The 24,861-nt window shown below is 48.4% G+C and overlaps 1 protein-coding gene across 1 annotated transcript; it reads left to right on the top strand.

The window, feature by feature from the left end:
* Positions 1-8,346: 8,346 nt before the first annotated feature.
* Positions 8,347-9,036, top strand: LOC124676351. The gene has a single exon (XM_047212429.1). The coding sequence runs from the start codon at positions 8,482-8,484 to the stop codon at positions 8,839-8,841; it is 360 nt and encodes a 119-aa protein (XP_047068385.1). The 5' UTR covers positions 8,347-8,481; the 3' UTR covers positions 8,842-9,036.
* Positions 9,037-24,861: the final 15,825 nt, after the last annotated feature.

Here is a 24,861-nt window from a genome sequence, read left to right as displayed (position 1 = left end):
CAACAGTTTTCTAGGGTTCTTGAGCACGTTTTTGACCACCATTGTTGAACCTCTTGAGCTTGCTTCCTCTCCCTTCCCTCCCATGATTCTTGCTCATTCTTGAGGGATCTAAGAGAGGAGATCTAGATCTACACTTCCACCAATCCATTTCTCCTCTAAGTGAGGGGAACTCTTGGGATCTAGATCTTGGAGTCTTTTGTTGACTTTCCCCATTGTTCTTCCTCTCCAATCTCATCCTAGCATTTGTTGTTCGGGTGGGATTTGAGAGTGAAGGATTTGAACACCTCTAGTGTTCTTGCTTTGCATCATTGCATAGTGTTGAGCTCTCCACCACGATTAGTTCGAGTGAGAGACCGTGAGCTTGTTACTCTTGGAGGGAAACCTCCTAGTTGGCTTGGCGGTTGGTGCTCCGGTGATCTCTTCAAGAAGATTGTGAAGAGGCCCGGGCTTCTCCTTCGTGGAGCTTGTGAAGTGGTTGTGGAGCTTGCCATCTCCGGAGCGGAGGAAAAGCTAACCATAAGGAAAGGGCAATTATCCTTCGTGGGTGTGGTTCGGAGAATAGGGTGAGCCTTCGTGGCGCGGGGAATCCTTCGTGGGACCTCCACTCCTCCAAACGTGACGTACCTTGTTGCAAAGCAAGGGAACACGGGAATACATCCTCGTCTCCGCGTGCCTCGGTTATTTCTATACCCGAGCTCTCTTTCCTTGTGATAGCCATCGTGCTTGAAGTACATATATCTTGCTATCACTTGTGCTACATATATCTTGTGCCTATCTTGCTTAGCTCTAGTTGCCATTGTTACACTTAGTTGAGCTTAGCATATTTAGGGTTTGTGCTTGTAAACTAAACATTAGTTTAATTCCGCATTCTTACAAGACAAATCCGCAAGAGTTTGTAATTGCCTATTCACACCCCCCCTCTAGGCGACATCTCGATCTTTCAGAGAGGAACGCTCGTGTTTTCCAAAATAGTGCAACAACATCTTTCATGTTGATTGCGAAAATTAAGGACGAGATGGCAATGTGGTGCCACGCCGGGGCTAAGGCCTACCCCAACTTGTTTGGGACTGAAAGACTTGGTTGTTGTTGTGAGAGTAGGCTTTGGCTCTCGAGCTTGGCTTATGCCGAGTTGGTTTGTAAGACCTTTCTAAAACTTCTTCTTAATCAATGAAAAATGGCAAATATTTTGCCTTGTTTCAAAAAAAAAGATAACAATGTGAACATGAACCGTGTTTTACTGGAATTGAAGTATGTATATCAAACTTCCATATGCCCTTATTTTCATTTAGATTTGTAGGATCTGCTAAGTTTTCAGGTTGACTGTGAAAGAAAAGTTGACGTTCCGAAAATGTCTCAAGTCAAACTTTGACCACCTATATTATTTAAAATATTCTGATTGGAAACTTCAATATCATAACTTAGATTTTTGTCAATAAATATTTTCATAATACTATAAATTTTTTGAGCCTTGGCGCAGTGGTAAAAGCTGCTGCCTTGTGACCAGGAGGTCACGGGTTCAAGTCGTGGAAACAATGACCCAATGTGGTCCAACCTTTCCCCGGACCCGAGCAAAGTGGGAGCTTCATGCACCGGGCTTCCCTTGCCCTTTTTATAATTTTCTTGGTCATTATAATTACAGATACATTGCAGGTCAAAGTAGATGTTGCAGGTGCCTCGCTCATGGTCACCGTGCCGCGGTTTGCTATGACCCGTTCAAGTGCTCTCGTTGCCTTGAGGACGGTCATCGTGCACGTGACTGTCGTAATGCTTGGCGTCCTCTCAGCTTGTTGGAAGGCCCTATCGCGTCGTCGCCCCGCCATGCGAAGGCTCCTCGTCAGGCCCAGGTTGAGGTCTCGGTCCCGTCCGATGTGCCTCATCGTCGGTCATGGGCGTCAGTTTTTTCTGCTCATCTTGGCTCTTTGGCCCCAAAGGACATGCAATCCGCTTTGGAGAAGCAAGCTGAGGTTTTCCAGGAGGCCACCCGTCCTCTTCGTGAGGTTGTTGTCTCCTTGCACGGCTGGATGTTAGCGATTGGGAGCTTTTTGGAGCGAGCGGAAGCTGCGTTGGGTAGGCTTGGGTAGGCTCTCCCAGATGCCTGTCGATCCTATGGCTTCGCCTGATGTTGGCAAAGTGGGCGCAAGTGGAGTGGGCCTTCATGGCTGTTTCTCTCCTCATGCTAGGGCGAGCTCGGCTCCGGTCTTGCAGATCATGCCTGAGCTCATGGAGTTGTGTAGTGGTGTGCTTCCGCCTCCTTCCGTCGAGAAAGTGAGGCCTAGCTTGCATGGGTTCTCGGATGTGGCTTCTCCGCTGTGTCAGGCACCTAGCTTTGAGAAGTGTGGAGTTGATGACGCTGCAGTCTCTCCCTCTCCTCAGTCCGGCATGTAGGTGGTTCCTATTGATCATAGGGTTGCTAAATCTGGGCTATTGCCAATGGTGCCCGGAGCTTTCGTCGCTAGAGAGGTTTGCGATTTTCTCGCCACCTTGGCTGTTGCCTTCCCTGAATCAGCAGTTGGTTGACGGGTGCCTCCCAATATCGTGGCTTGTCTTCTTTTTTCGGTGTGCTGGGAGTGTTCGTGCTGGACTGTTTGTAGTGTTGCTTTGTGTTGTCTGTTAGGTCTGGTTGTGGACGTGTGTGGGCGTGTTGTTTGTGTGAGCTTGACCTTGTAGGTTTTTGTCCGATTTTCTCCTTAAAACTGGGCACTCTCTTCTTAATTAATGAATGAGGCAAAGCTTTTGCCACCGTTTCAAAAAAAACCCTACACATCAGAACAGCAAGTTATCACTCTAAAAATGAGTCGCAAGTTATCATGCAATTTCTATACATTTGAGAATTTGTTGCAGTCCCTTCCTCTATATCAATATGATTTCTATATTTTCCGTAAAGAAGCTTTCAGGTGTTATTGTTCCTTGTGCTTGCAGGTGGACGAAACGACAGATCATCTTCTAATCCAATGTGCTTACTCCAGGCAGCCATGGTTCTGATGACTCAATCTGTTGAACCTTCTGATACGTTGTCGGACTGGTGGAGCTCCTCCCAATCTCGCCTGCTGCCTGATAAGCGGGAGGGATTTGATTCGGCGGTCATTTCGGCCTGCTGGAATCCGTGGAAGCAATAGAAATACAGGGTTTTGATTAACATCAACCAAACCAGTCAGGAGGCAACCTTAGCTGCGCTGATTCGTGATGAGTCGCAGGACTAGGCAAGAGCGAGCGGCTATAGTCAGTGTTTGCTGTTTTCTGTTGCATTCCCCCTCTTTTTTGCACCAGTTATTTCAGCGAGGAGGCAAGGACGGTTACACTATTTAGACTGGGGTGTGGCTGTACTGCCATTGGCAATTTGGCATGCTGCCGTAACTGATACGGAGTATACGCGGTGCACCTGTGTTGGTGCGTCGTTCTCTTTCTGTCCTTCCCGAGCGTGTAGAAACATTTCTTCCACCCATTAGATTTCCACAGAGAGTGTTGTACGGCTTCTCGCCATTCCAAAATTTGATAGAAAGAAATCACAAGTACGAGTACTGTTTTTTTTTTGGACCGAGTCAAGTTGGTGGTGCGTCGTTATCTGGTGGATCGGAAATTCTCTGAAGAAAACACACATATGCTCATCCGTCTTCAGGAAACTGGCGTCCCTGACAATTTTTTCCCTCCCGTCTTAAAACCGTAGAGGGGTCCTGGGAAGCTTTGTTCGGTGAGAATGTACTCTCGGTTTGGAGGAAAGAAGCTGTTGAGCAAACAGAAATGAAGAAGGTGTGACCTTGCTGCGATTTCAAGGTTTGGTTCAACAGTGATGATCATTTATGCTGTGCGGTCCTTTCGACCTGTCTATCTACCGAGGAGAACTTCCTGTTTTCAGAATTATATTATGGCTGGACTGGCAAATAAAAAACGAGTGATCTCTAGAAGGAACTAGCTAGTGATCATTTTAATTATCCTGGTCCTGGACTGGCTAATTATCTTCGGATTTTGGTTTTGGAATTATGCAGAGATGGACTATGATATCCGGGAGGATGCTTGCCACACCGTGTGCGTGTCTATCTATGATCTATCTGGGACATACGTGTAGGCTGCTAGATTTGGATATGCTCTGATCCATCTAGCTTGCCACAGGGCATCACTTCACCGCACACGTCCCTCTCGAGAAACCCTCGGCAGCGGGTATACGAGGCTGCTCTATGCTGACCGGCCGGGGAGGCCGGCCTCGCCGAAGAGAAGACACGGCGGTCACCACCCCCGGTCGCCGTCCACGCACGCTGCCCGCCATACCTTCATGGGAAGTCTGTGTCCAGCGCAGATTCGATTGCGGTTGCCGACTCGACCGACGCAGAGCTTGGAAGCGAACGATGCTACGGCGATCACAGCGGGCTGAAAACCTGAAACGAGGTAGAAAACGGCATCATTTAGGTGAACAGTTGCTGTGTAGTGGTGTCCTGAGAGCATCTCCACTCGTCCCCCCGAACAGGCCCCCGGCGAGCGTTTTTTCCATCCGGACGGCGTAATTCGGCCCAGTTGCGCCCCCGGTTCCTCGTTTTCGTCCGGATTTGGGCCTAAATCCATCCGGCGATCCCACGCCATCCCCGGCCCCCGGGGAGCGCTCGGGGACTCCGGACGAAACGAAAGCGCGCGAAACGGCGAGGAAACTTCCCGCGCGTCCGGTGGCCCCAACTTGTCGGCGAGAAGCCGATCGTCGTCCTCATCGCATCGTCTTCCGCGCGCTGTAAAAGCCTCGCCGCCGGTCCGCATTCGCCGGCCACGCGGCGAGTTAATGTCGTCGTCTTCCGCGCACGCATCGTCTTCCGCGCGCACTAAAGGCTGCCGCCGGTCCGCTCGCCGCGGACGCGTCGCAATCCACGCGGCATTTAATCCCCGCGCCAGCCACGCCTATATACGCCGGTCCGATCACCGCGAGGCGTACCCCGTGCTCCACTCTCCCCCCACTCTCCCTCTACTCCCAAGATGGCGTTCTACGGCGACGACGGCGCAGCCAACAACGGCTTCCCCGCCGGTCGCCGCACACGTGGGAGGGCACCTCCTCCACCGGGCGGGGTACCCCTGCCCGCCGGACACGAGGCCTCCCGGAGGCGGCCGGCGGCTAAGTGCCGGCGGCGTTCCGATCCCGCCGCCGCCGCGGGCCATGCCCTCGACGTCGCCATCGAGGAGGCGAGGATGACGATGACCGACGAGAGCCGCGCCGACCCGCGCCACCACCCCGACAACTACACGCGGTGGAACTCCCACTTCCTCCGGCGGCGGGAGCGGGAGGCCGGCGGCCTACGACGGCCCGCCGCCTCCACCTGCGCGCAACAACGCCGTGGGCCGCCGACGGTGGTGGAGCGCGCCGGGCCGGACACTCGAGGCCGTCCTCGAGCACATCGAGGGCGGCAACTTCCCGGTGCTCACGATGCCCCCTCCATCGGCATCGAGGGCATCGGCGAGCCGCCGTCGGGGAAACGTCTGGCAGCCACGGCGCATGGTTGCCGGCTCGTCGTCTTCGGATCGGCGCCGAGGTCATCCTTGGCGCCGGTGAAGAGGGAGGAGGCGACGTCGCCTTCGACGCCGGTGCTCGTCAAGAAGGAGCCGGCGTCTCCGCCGGCGACCGGAGGCGCGGCGGCCGGCGCCCTCGTCATCCGAGAACAGCCTTCCGCGCCGCGAACGGCCGGAAGAAGAAGACGAAGAAAGAGGCCGCCGCCGCAAGCCGCGCTCGCCGAGGAGGAGGCGAAGCGCGCGGAGGACGCCGCGATGGCGGAGGCGATCGCCGGATCGCCGCACGACATGGAGGAGGAGAAGCGCGCGGACGACGCCGCACCGGACCGGGCCGGGCGCGGCCGGGAGCGCCGGGAGGAGGAGCGGCGGCGGCGGCTGCTCGGACTCGGCCGCCGCACGCCAACTCGCCGCCCGCGCCACTCCAACCGCCAACGACGACTTCGCGCGGTACCGCCGTCCTGCGACACCTCCATCCGGCGTCGCTGTCCCCGTCGTCGACCTCGAGTCCTCCGACGACGACTGGTACAAGCCATCCCCGGGGTGGGGAGACGCCGGCCGGGCAGCGGCAGCCCGAGCCGCGCGCCCGAAGGCCAACGACGACGGCTCCGACGACGACGGCGACGGCGACTACACGGTGTTCTACCGCCATTTCGGCATGTAGAGCGCCGTGTTTTAAAATTAGCGTTTACATTCCCCTAGCCGAATTCGAAATATAGTCGAATTCGGCCTCTATGTATGAACTCCTCCCGTTTTAGTCTAAATATCATTAAATTTAGTCTATATTCACCCGAATTTAGCCGTAGTTTGTCAAGTTTCCGTTTTTAAAATTCGCATCGTCGACTTCGCCCGGGCACGCGGCTAGGAAACTACTACTCCCCACGCCAAATCTTCCTCCAATCCGGACGAAAATTTCGCCGGATTTGGGCGTGGGGAGCGCCAACGAGTGGGGATGCTCTGAGGCGAGCGTGCATCTAGAGCTAGCAGGTGACGTTTTTGCCGGGACCGTCACGCGCTGGGGTCGCCCCGTACGAGGCGGGAAGAACCTACCCAACGCCCCGAATCTTAGTGGCACTGCTTACAGACACATGAGTGGCTGGCATCTGCTTATACTTTGGAATGAAGCAAAGGAAATAGTTCTGCTGATCATTGTCATTCCGATGCCAATGTCCAAATAAAACCGGAAACATGTACTTCTCTACAGTGTAGAGTACTGCTTGAAGTGGGCAAATCTGGTCGTTTTAGGCGAAGAAGGACATTGCCACAAAATGAAGGCTTTTAAGGAACACTTCAAGGTGACTAAGGGCATGTACAGCCGCGGAGAAGTCACGTCTTCTCTTAGCTCTTAACACAATAATCTATATATAAGATAATAAATACAAGTTTGCACAATGCGTTATATTTTATTTTCATCCTTTAATTAATAAGAATTAATTAAATTTTATTATAAAATTATATTTCTAAAGAAAGACATATGCTACAATGCAGAACATTACCTTACCTTTATTTTCTAAAAGATCATCTCTTACTAAAAAATGTAATCTTCTCTTTATCCATTCTTTCTTCGCCAACCGCGTCAACCCAAACCAACCAACCTGTCGCAGGATACCAAATAAATGGCGTGCCGCCTCCCCACCACCTACTCTGTGCTTGGCTGGAACGGACACTCATCAGCAACGGCGCCGCAGCCAAAGCCGCAGCCCGTGGCACCACCGCAGCCGCAGAACGAGCCCATGGCCCCGGCACAGCCTGATGACGAGGCGAAGCTGTCGTACTTCTACTTCGACGGCTCCGAGTTCGATGAGTGAAACGAGGTATTCGTCGCAGACGCGAAGGCCAAGGTGACAGAGGAGGGGCGAGCGGTTCCAGGGTGAACCGGAGCAGAACAGGCGGCGATCCTAGAGTCCTTTAACACGCATCGCTAAGAGAGGATCTGGGAGCATGTGCTCAAGGAGACCAATGACGCCAACTTAGAGCATGTCGTGTAGATCTCGCGCAAGCGGGCGGCCATGGATGAGGCATGCCGCCTCCTCATGGTGGTCGAGCGGTAGAGGCTGCCTGAGCTCAACGCTCAGCACCAGACTGAGGCGGCTGCCCGCGAGGAAGCGAGGCTCGCCCTGAATGCGGAGGCCGAGGTGGCTATTATGCACCGGCGGCAGCTGCGCGAAGTAAAGGCGGAACGGTGGGCGAGGATTCATGCGTCAAATGGGAAGAACAACGACGAGACAGGCCCAATCCGCACCCTAACCGACGGCTAGTAGACTAGGGTTACTTTAAGTTTTACTGATGTTTAGTTTAAATTCCGCCTAAGTATGAATACTTTCATCAAATTTTGTTTGAAGTCACCTAAATTCGCCTTGTTGTGTTTATTTCATCAAATTTTGAATTTGCTTGGATGGGGAGGGGGGCGACGGGAAAATATAGACCCCCATGTAAATCTACCCGCTGCCACTCCCCATAAAGCCAGCAAAATGGCTCCGCCGAATGGGAGGACAAGTGGAGATGCTCTAAGCAAGCTAACTAAAAATCCGATGTGTCGGCTGCAAAAGAAAGCTGATGTCACCATATATTGTACATGTACATGCCCTAAAGAATTATGACGCAGAATCTTTCCAGAAATGATTAATTCTATAGGATAGCTGGAAGAAAATCTTACCTATTAAAAATGTACCATTAATCATTTTTTATCACTCTCACAAACGGCCACTGACCATTAAATCACTGCCACAATTGGCATGCCGTACTTAGAAGCTAACCACCACTACACTAATCAGCATTGCTCCGGCCCCGGCCCCGCGCTCTCGCACGGTCGCCTCCACGTTTACCAAACCGCCACAAAAGTCCGGCACGCCCAAAACCACCATGGCCGTGTGCCGTGCCGTGCCACGTTATAAACCCCGGCCTCTGCCCCCGCCCCACAAAAAAGCTCCCCAAAACCAGGTAACCTCCCTCTGCCCCAGACGGAAACGGTCACGTTCACGTTCACAAGGTCCGTGCGCTCCCATGGCAGCGCCCGGGACGAACCTCCGGCGCTCGGAGCTGTGCGCGGCGGCGGTGTCGGCTGCCGACGCGGCGTCGTGGTGGTGCGCGGTGGCGCTCGTCGCGCTCGTGCTGGTGAGCGCGCTCAGCGCCGAGACCGCAGACGATGGCGAGGGCGGCGTGGTGTTCCGTGGCCCGCGGCTCGGCGGCGGCGCGGCGCGGCCGTGCGACGAGGTGTACCTGGTCGGGGAAGACGAGACGCTGCACAGCATCAGCGACAAGTGCGGCGACCCCTTCATCGTGGAGAGGAACCCGCACGTGCACGACCCCGACGACGTCTTCCCGGGGCTCGTCCTCGCGCTCAGGCCTACCAAGAACACCTAGCTTGTACCCGTCTGGTCTGCCGTGGATGAGCAAGAACTCGAAGAGTTCTCTTCTCCCTGCTTCTTTTCGTTGGTTGGTCTAATTTGCTCCCTGTCAACTGCTCATGTCGATGTTTTTTCTTTGTGAAAAGAAGAAGAAACGGTAAGTTGTATATACTGATCATATAAAAGAACCAATCGAAGCATAGTTCAGTGAGCCGGCTCTAGTTCCTCTAATTTCATATTGTCGATCGCACATCTTTTATTCTTTGTTTTGGTATCCTCATCTCTTTGATTGGACGTGGGTATTGAATTCCGTTCGTTTATCAGGATACTTTCCGTGCTTACTAAGCTGCAATAGAAAGGAATTCACAGAAGATAGTTCTAGTGTTTGAGACTAGCCATAGTGCTAGTACTATCATAGCTAGTATCATGCATATTGGTCTCACAAAAATGTTGATGTGGCAACTAATTAAGGATGAGAGAGGAGATTAGAGTAACATAGGTAGATACCGTATCATAGCGCAAACAACGAGAAAAGTTAATGCTAAACAAATCTTGTACACAAATTTGCATTGAGATTCTAAAAAATAATAAATATAGTATGGCTATGATACTACTTCATGATACTACCCACTACAGAGATAGTATCATGTAGTAGTATCATATGCATGATACTACTACATGATACTTACCACTATGATCAGCCTGAAAATCATATGTTCCTGGGGAAATGCTCCACCTTAATTCATTACTTTGAAAATGTCACCAGATTAGGCTCTTGCATCCTTTTCAAGAGTACATCGATCATGGTACATAGGTTGTAACCTACGATACTTGGCCACAATAAAGGAAATATAAAGGAGGGGAGAGGGAGAGAAGTGTCCATGAGGAAGCACTACCCAGATGGAAGAGTTCATCGCAGAGCTCCATCATTTGTGGTGTAATGCTCTGTGGCGTTCTTAGGAGCCTCTACTCAAATTGAGGCGGTTGCCCAAAATTGCTTGCTAACTTTTGGTTGCCGCGTCCAAGGACGCCACATAGTGGCGCGAGGCACCTCGCCTTGTGTGAGGGCTCGAGAAGAATACTGTGGACCGTTGTGGTCATCATAGTGTCACCACACCGATCCAAGGAATATTAGCACCCCGTCTGGGTGTGAGTTTTGAGATACATCATTGTCCCCATTGTATAATTATCACTAAATCTTTACTTAATTGTATTACTAGCTATGTATCTTTTGCATCTTGTGCAGCTAGTTGTATCTTGTCATATAAGTTGTTCATCTAGTTGCATGATCTAGAGAACTTGTACTCTTGTCAATTTCTATTTTTTTCTAAAGAAAATATTAAAATTGCAGTCACCTATTCTTAGGTGGGATCCAACTTGAAGGCGGTTGTTGCGTAACGGGATGGTGTCAATGCCAGTAAAAGGCGTCGACCCTAGGTCATGATAGTGTTGACGATGCTAGTAGTGTTAATATAATTGGTAAGAAATTCCTCTATTTTCCTCTTCGTGCAATACAACAACAAGGTAACAGTTCGAAAAGGTGCCTTGCAAGGGTTGTTTGGCCATGTTGTTCATTCCACTCTTCAAAGCATTTGTTAGTATATCTTGGGCCATACAACGACTTCGTATTTATGCAAGTTAATTTCTACAAAAGGATTACTGCTCTGAACAATTAGTAGACAAGGTTATTGTGCAAAGAGTGACAAAGACCGAGAGCAAAAAAAATGTGAAAACAAGGCATCTCCCATCAGGATCAGAGCACATCTTCAGCGGCACTCTCTCCTCAGCGAAGACATGGAGTCCCGCTGAGTAGAGAATATGGGCCCCTCTTACGAAAAAGTAGAGCATGAGAACAACAGACATTTTAGCTGGTACGTAATTTGGAAGATCGTGTGTACTCCTTCCATTCCTAAAAAAAATACTCGACTTTGTCTAGATACGGAGGTATAAGCATGTTTTACTTATCTAGAAAAAGTTGAGCACCTTTTTTTTTTGGGACGGAGGAAGTATTTTGACATGTTAGTCATCAAGGCGGATGAAAGCTGATCGATCAAGATGAAGACATATACAGTAGTTTGTATAACAAGTTTTGCAGTTCTGGTTGGAGTACAAGTGCTTTTTGCATGACCAAGTGTCTCTTGTTAGGTTACTAGCCCACGACAAGAAAGTGAAACTCCAAAGCAAGAGACACATCAAGTGTAACGTATGATATGCACCAACTAATCTTCTCTCCTCGCGATGACAAACCAGCTTTTAAAAAAAAATGAAGACAGTCTTTACCGCCCCTTAAAGAAAATACAGAATAAACCAGAATAACAAAAACAAACACCAAATTAAGGCTGTTATTTGACAAATTTGAAACTTAAAAATATTATTTAAAGAAAACATCTCTAGTTCGTCGTTCACATCTTGAAATTTCTACCTATTGTGGCGGTGAAACCACATAGGTGTAGACACTCACAAGGTGACAAAGCTCGTAGGTTTTTGCAGATCCGTATGAATCCTTTTAGTAAAGACGTGAAAACCTAATGTTTGCTAATTAATGCAGTGCGGTAAGAGACACAAGACATGCTATCAACATGTCGCTCTATAGCCAAAGCAACGATGAAGAAGACCGATATCACGGAAGCACAAACAATGAGAACAATGAGCTGCACATAGTAGATCACGACGCCAACGCCATGATAGGATGGGGGTACAGGATGGAAGCGGGGGACATTGATCCATGATTTCGTTGGTCTTTTATCACTGAAACAACCGCCAGAGAGGAGGGCCGACTTTCTGGCGCTCATCATCTATGTGTTTGTATGTTCATAGAGTCGCATGTTGTAGTAATATAGAATTGTTGTACCATTTGAAAAAGAAAACAGTTTCGGGAAGGAAAAAAAGATATGGGCTACAACTGTTCTTTTTTTGAACTGAAGATGGGCTAGAGCTAAGAGTATAGAAAGAAATGGGCTTTAAAAATGCAAACCAGTGGTAATTTTGAAGAAGCGGGATGGGCTTAAAGCAATGCAGCCCACACGCGGCAGATGTAACTGGGCCACGCCGACTTCGTGAAACACGGATTGCGGCTAAGAAATGGGTTGGACCGCTCAAGAAAAATGGTTTGGAGTTCGAGCGACCAGGCTGCAAGCCCACAACCTGTGTTCCAGGCCGCACGGGACGGCAAATCCTATACACCGACCAGGTCGGTCGCTACCGCGCGCCGCACACTCCCGCGCGCGGTACGGGCCGGCCTGGTCGGCCCAGTTCGCCTATTTTTTTCTGTTTTCTGTTTTCTGTTTCTTTTTCTTTTTTCTTTCCTTTTTCTTTTTAAATTTCTGTTACTGTTTCTTTTTGTTTTTTTATTTTCTGTTTATTTTTATTTTTGTTCAAATTTGAAAATAGTTTAAATTCAGAAAATTTTCAAAAGAGAAAATTATTCAAAATTTTAAAATGTTCAAATTTTAACAAATTTGAAAACCGTTCAAATAGAAAAAAATGTTTAAATTATAAAAGCGTTCAAATTTTAAATCCATTCGAATTTGAAAAATGTTCAAATACAAAAAATTGTTTAAATTATAAAAGCGTTCAAATTTTAAATCCGTTCAAATATATAAAGCGTTCAAATTTGGAAAATTGTTCAAATTCAAAAAATGTTCATAACTAAAATGTTAATTTTTGGAAAAAAAAAGTTTTACAAATTTTAAAAAATGTTCAAATTTAAATTATGCCCATATCCAAAAATGTTCAAATTTCAAAAAAAAAATCAAAATCTGAACATTTTTGAAATTTCAAATTTTTCGAATCTGAACAGATTTTCAAATTTGTGTCTCCGAAAATATATTTTTTAAAAGTTAGATATTGAAAAATAAAAATATTAACAGAAAAAACACAGCAAAAAATAGAAGAAAAAACGTACCTACTCTTAATGGGCCGCGGCCCAACCCACCGACCTCGCTGGGGTGTGCGGTGCCTCGTACATGCCGACCAGGTCGGTGTACAGCAATCCCCCATCCTCCCAGCGCCGACCAGATCGGTGTCGAGGAGCTCCCGCGCCGCGCACAGCGACTGCGGCGATTCCGTGACCACCCGTGCCGTGCGCCGGCAAGATCGAGGCAACGGCGACCGAAGGATGCCCGGTTCGTGTTAAACGACGCATGTGCGTGTACATAACGTCGCAGTCCGACAGGCCAAAACGCCACCCACCGCTGCAAAAAGGGACAAATTTTGGATCGAGGACCGTGCACGAGATCTCGTGGCTACTGGCTGCGCATCACCGGGTCCAAAACCAGGGTTGGATTATTGCGATCGACCCGTCGTCCTCCTCCTCCTGACCCAGCGACACATGCTGCAACCTGTCCGAGAACAGTGCTCTTGGCTGTGGAAGAAGCTGGGACCGACGAAAAACGGAGAGCGACAGGCGGGCGATGGTCACCGGGCACCGTCGCATTCGCTCGTACTCGATCGAGAGGTATTTCTGTCCTGTTAGATTCCCTTCGTCGCGCGCTCATGCCTCTGCGCGTGCGTGCGTGCACGAGTCGGTAGCTGGAGGACCAACCAACTGAGTACAGTAACGGTATTTCGCTTTGAGACGTCGGTTTCTATGGAACCAATGAGGGAGGTTAGGACGGCAGTGGTTGCAGGGACTCACCGGAGAAGAGGAAGAACCATGGAAGGGCAGCGCTAATGTCGATCGAGAGCTAGCTTGAGCTTGGTTCTCGGTCACCCAAGACCTATAGGCGTCCAAAGAAAATGCACACTACCCAGCGGCCAGCAAGTAGTTCTAGCAACCGAGAGCTAGAAACCAAAAAAAAAAAAAAAAAAAAAAAAAATTAAGGCTTGACGCGAGATCGCTACGGCTTTGTCATTAGGCATTCACAACGAGGAGAAACAGGTTCTGGAAGGAGTACACCATACCAGTGAAGTATATAAGAGAAAACATAAAATTGTACCTAAAGTGGTGCGTAGAAGTGTGAGGTTACATAAGAAAGTCTGATTGCTTTGGTAAAACATAAAAGGTGGTTTCTGAAATAGTGATGGTTTTAAAGATACGGCAAAACATATATTTGTTCGCGAAACTTTCAAAGAATATAAACTGATTTTTTTTGCCATTTTTGAGACCGGTAGAGATAATTTTGCAGGGCCTTTTCTGAGTAATTTATCTGGAGGTCAGGATATCCAATGGTAGTGTGTGCCGCCAATAGGGTGTCCGGGAGGGATTCTTGTCGGTATTAAAATCTCCTCTCTAACTATTCAGCAAGTAGTCACTGGTGAGTGATGTGTTAAGTAATAAGTGACTTCTAGATCGGATAATTTCAGGTGGGTTTTAGTTGCGGTCTATGGTGCTGCTCAAGATGAGAAAATACCAGAGTTTCTAGCGGAATTAGTACGAATATGTGAGGATGAGCCTCTCCCAATGCTTGTTGGTGGAGATTTTAATATAATAAGGCGTAAAGAGGAAAAGAACAATGAAAACTTTAATGCATATTGGCCCTCTGTTTTCAATGCTATCATCTAGAGTCTGAACTTGAGAGAAATAGCTCTCTCAGGAAGACACCCTTGAGCAAATAGACGAGACACTCCAACTTATGAAAAAAATAGATAGAATTCTGGCCACCGTTGAATGGGAGCAAAAACTTTCGCTAGTGTCGGTGAGGCCTCTTACTAGGTCTGGTTCTGATCATACGCCTCTTGTTATCGACTCTAGGGAACAATCTTTCATGGGTAATAAGTTTCATTTTTCTGTGAGTTAGCTTGGTTAAAACAAGAGGGGTTCTTTCAAATGGTGGCTAGGGAGTGGACTTCGGTTTCTGTAGAAGATAACCCAATGGAAGTGTGGCAAAATAAAATTCGCCATGTCAGTCAATATCTACGAGGATAGGCAAAGAACCTAAGCAACACATATATCATTGGCTTAGTATTATTAATGTCCTTGATAGGAAGGCCGAGGTTACTCCTCTAGATGAGGATAAGAGAAAGGAGATGAGTAATGCCCTTCATGCGGTTGCTAAGTTACCCGGGATGAACAATCTAAATGGGCTCAAAGGTCTAAGGTTAAATATTATTCAAGAAGGGGGCGATAATACTATATATTTCCACCTTATCGCAAATGGTAAACATAGAAGAAAGAAAATATTTCATCTAGAACAAGATGAAGGGATTATCATAGGTCAAGAGAACCTTAAAAACTACATCTCTGAATATTATAAACAATTATTTGGTCCATCGGCTAGGTCTTCTTGCGCGATGGATGAGTCGATAATTCATGATATCTAACAAATTTTAGCTAATGAAAACATCATCTTAACTGTGGATTTTACCAAAAAAAAGTTTTCAAGGCAATCTCGCAAATGAAAAAAAAAAACGCCCGGCACGGATGGGTTTCAAGTTGAATTTTACTAACACTTCTGGGAAATCATTAAAGGGGATCTCATGGCAATGCTTCAAAATTTTCAAACAAGAGATTTTCCTCTATTTCACCTAAATTTTGGCACTATCATTTTATTGCCAAAAAAGAAAACGTGATTCAGATTCAACAATATTGTCCAATATGTCTCCTAAATGTTAGTTTTAAGGTCTTCAGTAAGTTTGGGACTAATAGAGTGACATGCATAGCTGAGAACGTGATTCAACCCACACAAACGGCCTTATGCATGGTAGGCATATACTTGAAGGGGTAGTGATACTCCACGAGACCACTCATGAACTTCACAGGAAGAAAATAGATGTTGTTCTCTTTAAACAGATTTTGAAAAATCTTATGATAAAGTAAATTGGTCTTTCTTGCAACAAGCTATGCCTATGAAGGGCTTTGATCCCGAATGGTGTGAGTGGGTTCAGCGGTATATCGAAAAAGGATAGTGTGGTCATTAGAGTGAATGATGACATAGGCCATTATTTTCAAACAAAGAAAGGTTTGCGACAGGGGGATCCTCTATCTCCCATTATGTTTCATATTGTTGCTGACATGTTTGCAATCATTATTGCGAGGGCTAAAGAAGAAGGGAAACTGGGCGTTTTGATTCCTAATTTAGTTGATGGGGGGCTATCGATCCTACAATATGATGATGATACTATCCTATTTATGGAGCATGATTTTGATAAAGCACTTAATATGAAGTTAGTTATATGTATTTTCGAGGTGCTCTCTGGTCTCAAGATAAATTTTCATAAGAGCGAGATACTATGTTTTGGAAAGTGAAGGAATTCGAGGGCTAATACAAAAATCTTTTTGGCTACGATATAGGTTCGCTTCCTTTTAGATATCTTGGAATTCCAATCCACTTTCGAAAAATAAAAATGGTGAATGGAAACCAGTGGAAGATAGATTTGAAAAGAAACTTATTGGTTGGGTGGACAAGTTGCTTTTGTACGTCGATAGGCTTATTCTCATAAATTCGGTCCTCACAAGGTTACCGATGTTTATGCTTTCCTTCTTAGAAATTCCAATAGGGGTGAGAAAGAGACTAGATTTCTTCAGATCTCGTTTCTTTTGGCAGAGTGATGGACACAAAAGGAAATATAGATTAACGAAATGGGACGTCATCCGTAGACCAGGGCGGGCTGGGTATTGATGTGTTAGAGCTTAATAATAAGAGTTTACTTACCAGATGGTTATATAAGCTCAGAAATGAAGAGGAAGTGTGGCAATAATTACTTCATAACAAATATCTAAAAATAAAAACCCTCTCACATGTCTCTGCAAAACACACATAATCCTCTCTTGGAAAGGTTTAATGAATGTCAAGGATGACTTCTTCGGTAGGGGTTCACTCGACATGGGTAGACTTAACAGTAGATTTTTAGGAGGACACATGGTTAGGGGAGGAACCTCTAATGGATCAATACTCAAATTTATATAATATAGTTAACCATACCAATGTCACAGTGGCCCATGTCTTGGGATCGGCTCCTTTAAACATAGGCTTTAGGAGAGTGCTATCGGTAATAAATGGGATAGATGTGTGCATCTTGTGGTAAGACTTATGAGGGTCCAGCTGACCAACAATGAGGATGTTTTCAAGTGGTCTCTCACTACTTTGGGTTCTTCCTCTGTTAGATCAATGTATCTTGACTTGTTGAATGATCAAACGATTTACCTTCGAAAATATATTTGGAAGATCAAGGTTCCACTCAAAATCAGAATTTTTATGTGGTTTCTTTATAAAGAAGTGATTTTAACTAAAGATGATCTTATCAAACGATTATGGCATGGCTGCTCTAAGTGTTGTTTTTGTTATCAAGTGGAAACACTACAACATATTTTCTTGATGCCCTTTTGCAAGAATCATTTGGAGGTTCATTTTTATGTCTTTTAATTTACCTCCTCCATCTAGTGTTGCAAATTTGTTTGGAAATTGGCTAAGTGGAATTGCAAAAAAAAAGATAAAGGACACATACGAGTTGGCGTGTGCGCTTTATTATGGGCAATATGGAATATCCGTAATGATTTCATCTTTAACATAAAAAGTTATACATCATTTATGCAGGTTATCCCTTTGGTTACGCATTTGATCCATAAGTGGTCCTTTCTCCAGCCGGCGGAGGAGCGCCAGGGCATGGATACTAGGTGCATCCGTTTGGCGACGATAGCACCGGATTTCTACAACCGATGCGGTTGGCGGTTTGAGAGGGGCCTCACCCCATGATGTTCTGGTGCTTTTTTCTTCTAGTCATTTTTAGGTGACTCGTTCATGTTGAGACTCTTTGTGAACCATGAGATGTAATAATTTGTAATACTTTTCAAATAAGTTCTAATAAAGGGTCGTATGTATCGATTGACGCAGAGGCCGTGGAAGCCTATTTAAAAAAAAACATAATATGTTGATACAAATTACTCTCTCTTACAGTTTATTAGGTGTGTGTATCTTTAGGTCGCAAATTTGATCAAGTTAGCATTTGTTATATGTTATAAAAATTATATCATTACAAAGTTTAGATGTTCTATTTTCTAATGATATAATTTTGTATCATATAATTTAAATTATATATGTTAAATTGGCGACCTAAAGATACAAAGAAGACTAGTAAACTGAGACGGAGGGAGTATGAAACATTGGAAGACATCTACATTGTTCTTTGTATAATCGTCATGGCTTTACTCTGACATATACTGGGGCCGAAGTTTTAGCATGTGCTCAGCATCTCCAGTTGTGTCCCTCAAAGCGTTCCCCAAAGCAATTTAGGGTGCGCCGGATCCAAAACGGTTCCAGCCGCGTCCCCCAAAACCCATTTTTGTTCGGCGCGCTCCGATACGGTGTCCGGCGCCCCGAGCCCGTCCCCGTCCCACGGGGGACGCACCGGGCACGCCGGACACAACGAAAAGCGACGCGAAGCGACGCGGGGCCGACGCGTCAGCGGCTCGGAAGCCTAAAACCCCGTCGCCTACTTTTGGTCAAGCGATGTTAATGGCATCCCTGTTTTTCCAGACGACGCAGGGACGCGTCTCGTCGTGCATGGCCGTCCGCGTCGGCGTTATTGCGTGCAACCACCCGCTGCCACCGCTGTACATAAGACGCCCTGCAGTTCGTCCCCCAATTTCTCACCGCTCCCAAACCTTCTCGTCGCCCCCCCCCCTCCCAGATCTTCTCCTCGCCGCTCCAAAAATGTCGAGCTCGTCCTCCCGCAAGATCGCCGTGGTAGCCTAACCGTGCCGGAGGCGTGGGCGTTGTACCACGCCCAATATCCAGTCCCGCCGGACATGCGGCTGCCAAGCAGCGGCGGCTGGAAGATGGCCGTGAACGGCATTGGCGTCCCGCCGCCGCCGAAGCCGGGCACGGAACAATGGAGGGACGACATCAAGGCCCGGCGGGCTCAACTCACCGCCGACGAGCGGTTGGATCCGACGTGGGCGGCCAACGACAACGACGAGTGGTGGAAGATGTACTTCAAGGCGAAGTACGACATCGAGATGCACAGCACCCACGGGCTCATCGGCGGGCCCAACAGCTGGAACAAGGACGGCCGCGCCCTGTTCTGGGGCGTTCCGGGGCGCACCCTCGAGAACGTCATCCGCAACGGCGCTCCAAGGTTGGAGACGCCGTCGTCACCGCTACCGTCTCCTCGAGGAGGACCAGCGCAATGCCAGCCGAGGAGGACGACGTACTCATCCTCCTCGAACTCTTCTTCCTCAGGACCGGCCCGATCGACGTCGTCCTCGTCGTACCGCTCGGCGCCCTACAGCGTCCCCAAACGCGAGTGAAGGAGGAGCCGGCGACGCCCCTCAACACGAGGCGTGGCGGCTGCGGCAGCCGGCGGCAGCAAGAGAGGCGCGGCGGCGCCCTCCTCATCCTGAAGCCAGAGGTGAAGGAGGAGCCGGAGGAAGCGGCGCAGGCGGCGCTGCTAGCGGAGTACGAGCGGCAGCAGCGGCTCATCGCCAGCAGCGACGACCCCGAGGACTGCCCAGATCTGCGGGCGGCGTTCTTGGCCTCGCTCAACGACAAGGACGCCTGGAGGGGCGACGTCGAGACGGCGATCGCCATGTCCATCCGCGACTCCAGCAAGCCGCTCGTGGACCTCACCGATGACGGCGAGGTAGGACCAAGCGGCTTGGTGAAGGACGAGCCCGTCGATGAGCGCGTCAAGCAGGAGGTCGTCACCGACGACATGTACAACTTCCACCAGTACTACGATGCATCCGGCCGCCGCAAGTACTTCTAGATTAGATTTAGTTTAAATTTAGTCAAATTTCGTTCGAATCTATGTAAGTTTGAACGAATCTAATCGAATCTCGCTTAAGTTTAATATTTCCAAAATTTTATTTGGGGGACGCGACTGGGGAGCGACGTCCCCAAACGTGGCACGAACGAAACACGTCCCCCAAACGCTCAATCCGGCGCTCTTTGGGGGATGCTTTGGGGGACGCGACTGGAGATGCTCTTAGCATTACACTGAGTAGAAGCAAAATGTATCGACGTATGTTGATGTTGCACCATAGACTTGGTATAATTGTGAACAGATTAATCCGTCGTCAGAAAACAAAACGACAATAGCTCCTTAGTATACCTTTTCAGGGCAGAGATGTTTTTTATGATAAAGAAGCAGGGCAGAGAAGTAGCTTTGATGAACATCTTTTTCTCTGTAGGAATATGATCAGTGCAAGAGGTGATCGATCGGTAGCGTGAACTACATGTAAGATGAGCTAAGCTAGAGTAGCTGAGTAGGCGAAGAATCTTTCTACTCCACGATGGATTAGGACAGAGGAAGAAGAATAGTATCATCTTTCCATTCCACGTCGGAATTAAGCCGCCTGCCAAAGCTACCGTCCTCTAAGAGCAGGTCTAACAGACCCCGTAAAAGGGGCAAACCCGTATAATAACCGCCGGTTTGAGGGTTTCGGCTCTACCCGGCCGTCTAGCACGCTCCGTAAAAACGGCCCCCGAATCGTTTTTTGCTGTTTTCGAGTACGGGGCGGGTCCTCGCCCCCTACTTGTGCGGGGTGGGAGCGGGGATAGTGGGCGAAACCACTATCGTCCACTCCACTGCGCGGGAAGCATTTCGCTGAAGCCAACTGCCGCCGCCGCCGCCCGATCTCCTCCCCGCGCCATTCCCGGCCGGATCCGGCCGCCATGGACCGTCCGCAAGAGCCGCCTACCGCCGGCGGTACACCTCCTTCGGGCGCGGTGGTTGATGTCCCCGTCGGAGGTCCGCCGGCCGCCGGCGTCGTGTCCGCCATGATCGCCTCCACCATCCCGTCGAAGAGGAAGAGGATCCCGAAGCAATTCTTCGAAGCACCGGCGGCGGCCGCCGATTCACCGGGCGAGCGCCGCCGGCTGCCAAGAAGACGGGCCGGTTGAAGACCAAGGCCGCCGGGCCGAGGGCGTGGCGCCGGCCAAGGTGCGGACCAAGGCAATCAGCCGCATCGGCCTCGCGCCTCCGTCGGCCTCCAAGGTCACGACCCCTCCTCCGTCCGTTCCGGCCGTTGCGCTGCCCGCGCCGCCCGCGCCGCCGCCAACCACCATCGACGTAGACAAGGTGTTCGATGTTGAGTCCACAACATCGTACTTGGACATGCTCAACGATTCCGCGGTGAATTTGGACGCCGGTATCGGTGCATTCGATGGGGAGTGCAATGTTGAAGACTTTGATGATGAGAAGGAGGATGAGGGTGACGAGGAGGTGGTTGAGGTTGATCCGGCTGCCGCCGGTTCTTCGTCGACGCCGAAGCCACGCACGGCGAACTACAGCGAGATCGAGGACGTCATCTTGGTCCGTGCTTGGAGCAAGGTGGGGATGGATGCGTGCACCGGAGTGGACCAAGGCGGCAAGCGCTATTGGCAGCGCATTGAGGATCAATACCACCAGCTGAAGCCTCGCACGAAGAGCATGGCGGACAGATCCTACCGCTCCCTTGAAGGCCGATGGAACATCATCAAGCCGGCTTGTTCTCGTTGGAGTGCTGCCATGGATCAAGTGGCCGACAACCCTCCTAGTGGATGCGTGCCGGAGGACTACGTAAGTTTTCCTTGTGTTGATGATGTGTTCATGATGTGGAAACATGTCCTCATACTATTGTTGTGCAGCCCAAGTATGCTCAAGGTAGGTACAAGGACATGGCCGGCTCAAAGAACAAGGAATTTCAATTTGAACATTGCTTTTCCATCCTTCAACATCTTCCTAAATGGAAGTTGCGGGACAACGAGCCAAAGTGCAAGAAGGAGGCACTTATCACCATGGATGATGAAGCGGAGGACATGAGGGGGAGAAACACCGGCAAGCCCGAGGGCAACAAGAAGGCCAAGGAGAGGGTCAAGGTAGAACTTGAAGCAGCTAGCTTCCGGGAGAAGTTGGATCAACTCATGAAGTCCAAGGAGGCATTGACGATGAAGACGTTGGAGACCAAGCTCATCATCACCGACAAGAAGAGTGTGGTGAAGCTTGCCAAGGTGCAAGCAAGGAAGGAGCTTGACATGAAGATGATCGCAGCCAAAGAAGCCAAGGCCATGAAGGAGCTCTTGGCCGAGGAGAGGGAAATCATGATGATGCGCACCGACGGCATGGACGAGGATCGAGCTGGCGTGGTGGAAGGAGACCAAGGCGGACATCATTGCGAGGAAGAAGGCTGCGCGTCAAGCTCGTGATCAAGGTGAGTCTCCGGCGAGCGGTGGCGCCGGTGGTGATGGATCCGTTGATGGTTGATCACATTTGGGAATTCCGTGGCTTGAACATTGCCTATGATCGTGTTGTGATGTTAAAACTATGAATTATGCATCACATATTTTGGATGTGCTATGTTTGATGTGAAATTGTTGTGCAAATTTCTGTCTAAAACCCTGTTTTGAGGGGCCAAAAACTCGGACGAGCTAGCGAGCCCGTATCCCCACCCCGTAAAACAGAATATTCTGTTTTACGGGGTGGGGATACGGGCTCTGCTAGCTCGCCCGAGTTTTTGGCCGGCGAAAACCGGATACAGGGCCCTTTACTCGTGTTATACGGGGCGAAAAAATACGGGGCCTGTTAGACATGCTCTAACAGACCCCGTAAAAGGGGCAAACCCGTATAATAACCGCCGGTTTGAGGGTTTCGGCTCTACCCGGCCGTCTAGCACGCCCCGTAAAAACGCCCCCCGAATCGTTTTTTGCTGTTTTCGAGTACGGGGCGATGATACGTCTCCGACGTATCGATAATTTCTTATGTTCTATGCCATATTATTGATGATACCTACATGTTTTATGCACACTTTATGTCATATTCGTGCATTTTCTGGAACTAACCTATTAACAAGATGCCGAAGTGCCGGTTCTCGTTTTCTCACGTTTTTGGTTTCGAAATCCTAGTAACGAAATATTCTCGGAATTGGACGAAACGAAGACCCAGGGGCCTATTTTTCCACGGAGCTTCCGGAAGACCGAAGAACATACGAAGTGGGGCCACGAGGTGGCCGGACCACATGGCGGCGCGGCCAAGGGGGGCCCGCGCCGCCCGTGGTGTGGGCCCCTCGTCGGCCCCCGACTCTGCCCTTCCGCCTACTTAAAGCCTCCGTCGCGAAACCCCCGAGGAGGAAAAACCACGATACGGAAAACCTTGCGAGACGCCGCCGCCGCCGATCCCATCTCGGGGGATTACGGAGATCTCCTCCGGCACCCTACCGGAGAGGGGATTCATCTCCGGAGGACTCTACACCGCCATGGTCGCCTCCGGAGTGATGAGTGAGTAGTTCACCCCCGGACTATGGGTCCATAGCAGTAGCTAGATGGTTGTCTTCTCCTCATTGTGCTTCATTGTTGGATCTTGTGAGCTGCCTAACATGATCAAGATCATCTATACGTAATACTCTATGTTGTGTTTGTCGGGATCCGATGGATAGAGAATACCATGTCATGTTAATTATCAAGTTATTACATATGTGTTGTTTATGATCTTGCATGCTCTCCGTTACTAGTAGAGGCTCGGCCAAGTTTTTGCTTTTAACTCCAAGAGGGAGTATTTATGCTCGATAGTGGGTTCATGCCGCATTGACACACGGGACGAGTGACGAAAGTTCTAAGGTTGTGTTGTGATGTTGCCACTAGGGATAAAACATTGGCGCTATGTCCGAGGATGTAGTTGTTGATTACATTACGCACCATACTTAATGCAATTGTCCGTTGCTTTGCAACTTAATACTCGGAGGGGTTCGGATGATAACCTCGAAGGTGGACTTTTTAGGCATAGATGCGGTTGGATGGCGGTCTATGTACTTTGTCGTAATGCCCAATTAAATCTCACTATACTTATCATGTCATGTATGTGTATTGTTATGCCCTCTCTATTTGTCAATTGCCCGACCGTAATTTGTTCACCCAACATGCTTTTATCTTATGGGAGAGACACCTCTAGTGAACTGTGGACCCCGGTCCATTCTTTAATACTTGAAATACAAATCTGCTGCAATACTTGTTTTTACTATTTTCTCCGCAAACAATCATCTTCCACACAATACGGTTAATCCTTTGTTACGAAGCAAGCCGGTGAGATTGACAACCTCACTCGTTTCGTTGGGGAAAAGTACTTTGGTTGTGTTGTGCGGGTTCCACGTTGGCGCCGGAATCTCCGGTGTTGCGCCGCACTACATCTCGCCGCCATCAACCTTCAACGTGCTTCTTGGCTCCTCCCGGTTCGATAAACCTTGGTTTCTTTCTGAGGGAAAACTTGCTGCTTCGTGCGCATCATACCTTCCTCTTGGGGTTGCCCAACGAACGTGTGAAATACACGCCATCAAGCATATTTTACGGCGCCGTTGCCGGGGAGATCAAGACACGCGCAAGGGGAGTCTCCACTTCTCAATCTCTTTACTTTGTTTTTGTCTTGCTTTATTTTATTTACTACTTTGTTTGCTGCACTTATATCAAAACACAAAAAAATTAGTTGCTAGCTTTACTTTATTTGCTGTCTTGCACTCTATATCAAAAACACAAAAAAATAGTTACTTGCATTTACTTTATCTAGTTTGTTTTATTTACTACTGCTAAAATGGCCAACCCTGAAAATACTAAGTTGTGTGACTTCACTAGCACAAATAATAATGATTTCTTATGCACACCTATTGCTCCACCTGCTACTACAGCGAGAATTCTTTGAAATTAAACTCGCTTTACTTGAATCTTGTCATGAGAGAGCAATTTTCCGGTGTTAGTTCGATGATGCTGCTGCCCATCTCAATAATTTTGTTGAACTATGTGAAATGCAAAAGTATAAAGATGTAGATGGTGACATTATAAAATTAAAATTGTTCCCTTTCTCATTAAGAGGAAGAGCTAAACATTGGTTGCTATCTCTGCCTAAGAATAGTATTGATTCATGGACTAAATGTAAGGATGCCTTTATTGGTAGATATTATCCCCCTGCTAAAATTATATCTTTGAGGAGTAGCATAATGAATTTTAAACAATTGGATAATGAACATGTTGCTCAAGCTTGGGAAAGAATGAAATCTCTGGTTAAAAACTGCCCAACCCATGGATCGACTACTTGGATGATCATCCAAACCTTCTATGCAGGACTAAATTTTTCTTCGCGGAATTTATTGGATTCAGCTGCTGGAGGTACCTTTATGTCCATCACTCTTGGTGAA

This window comes from Lolium rigidum, chromosome 7, assembly GCF_022539505.1.
Source record: "Lolium rigidum isolate FL_2022 chromosome 7, APGP_CSIRO_Lrig_0.1, whole genome shotgun sequence".
In the NCBI taxonomy this organism is placed as follows: domain Eukaryota; kingdom Viridiplantae; phylum Streptophyta; class Magnoliopsida; order Poales; family Poaceae; genus Lolium; species Lolium rigidum.
This window is presented reverse-complemented; position numbering and strand designations above follow the sequence as displayed.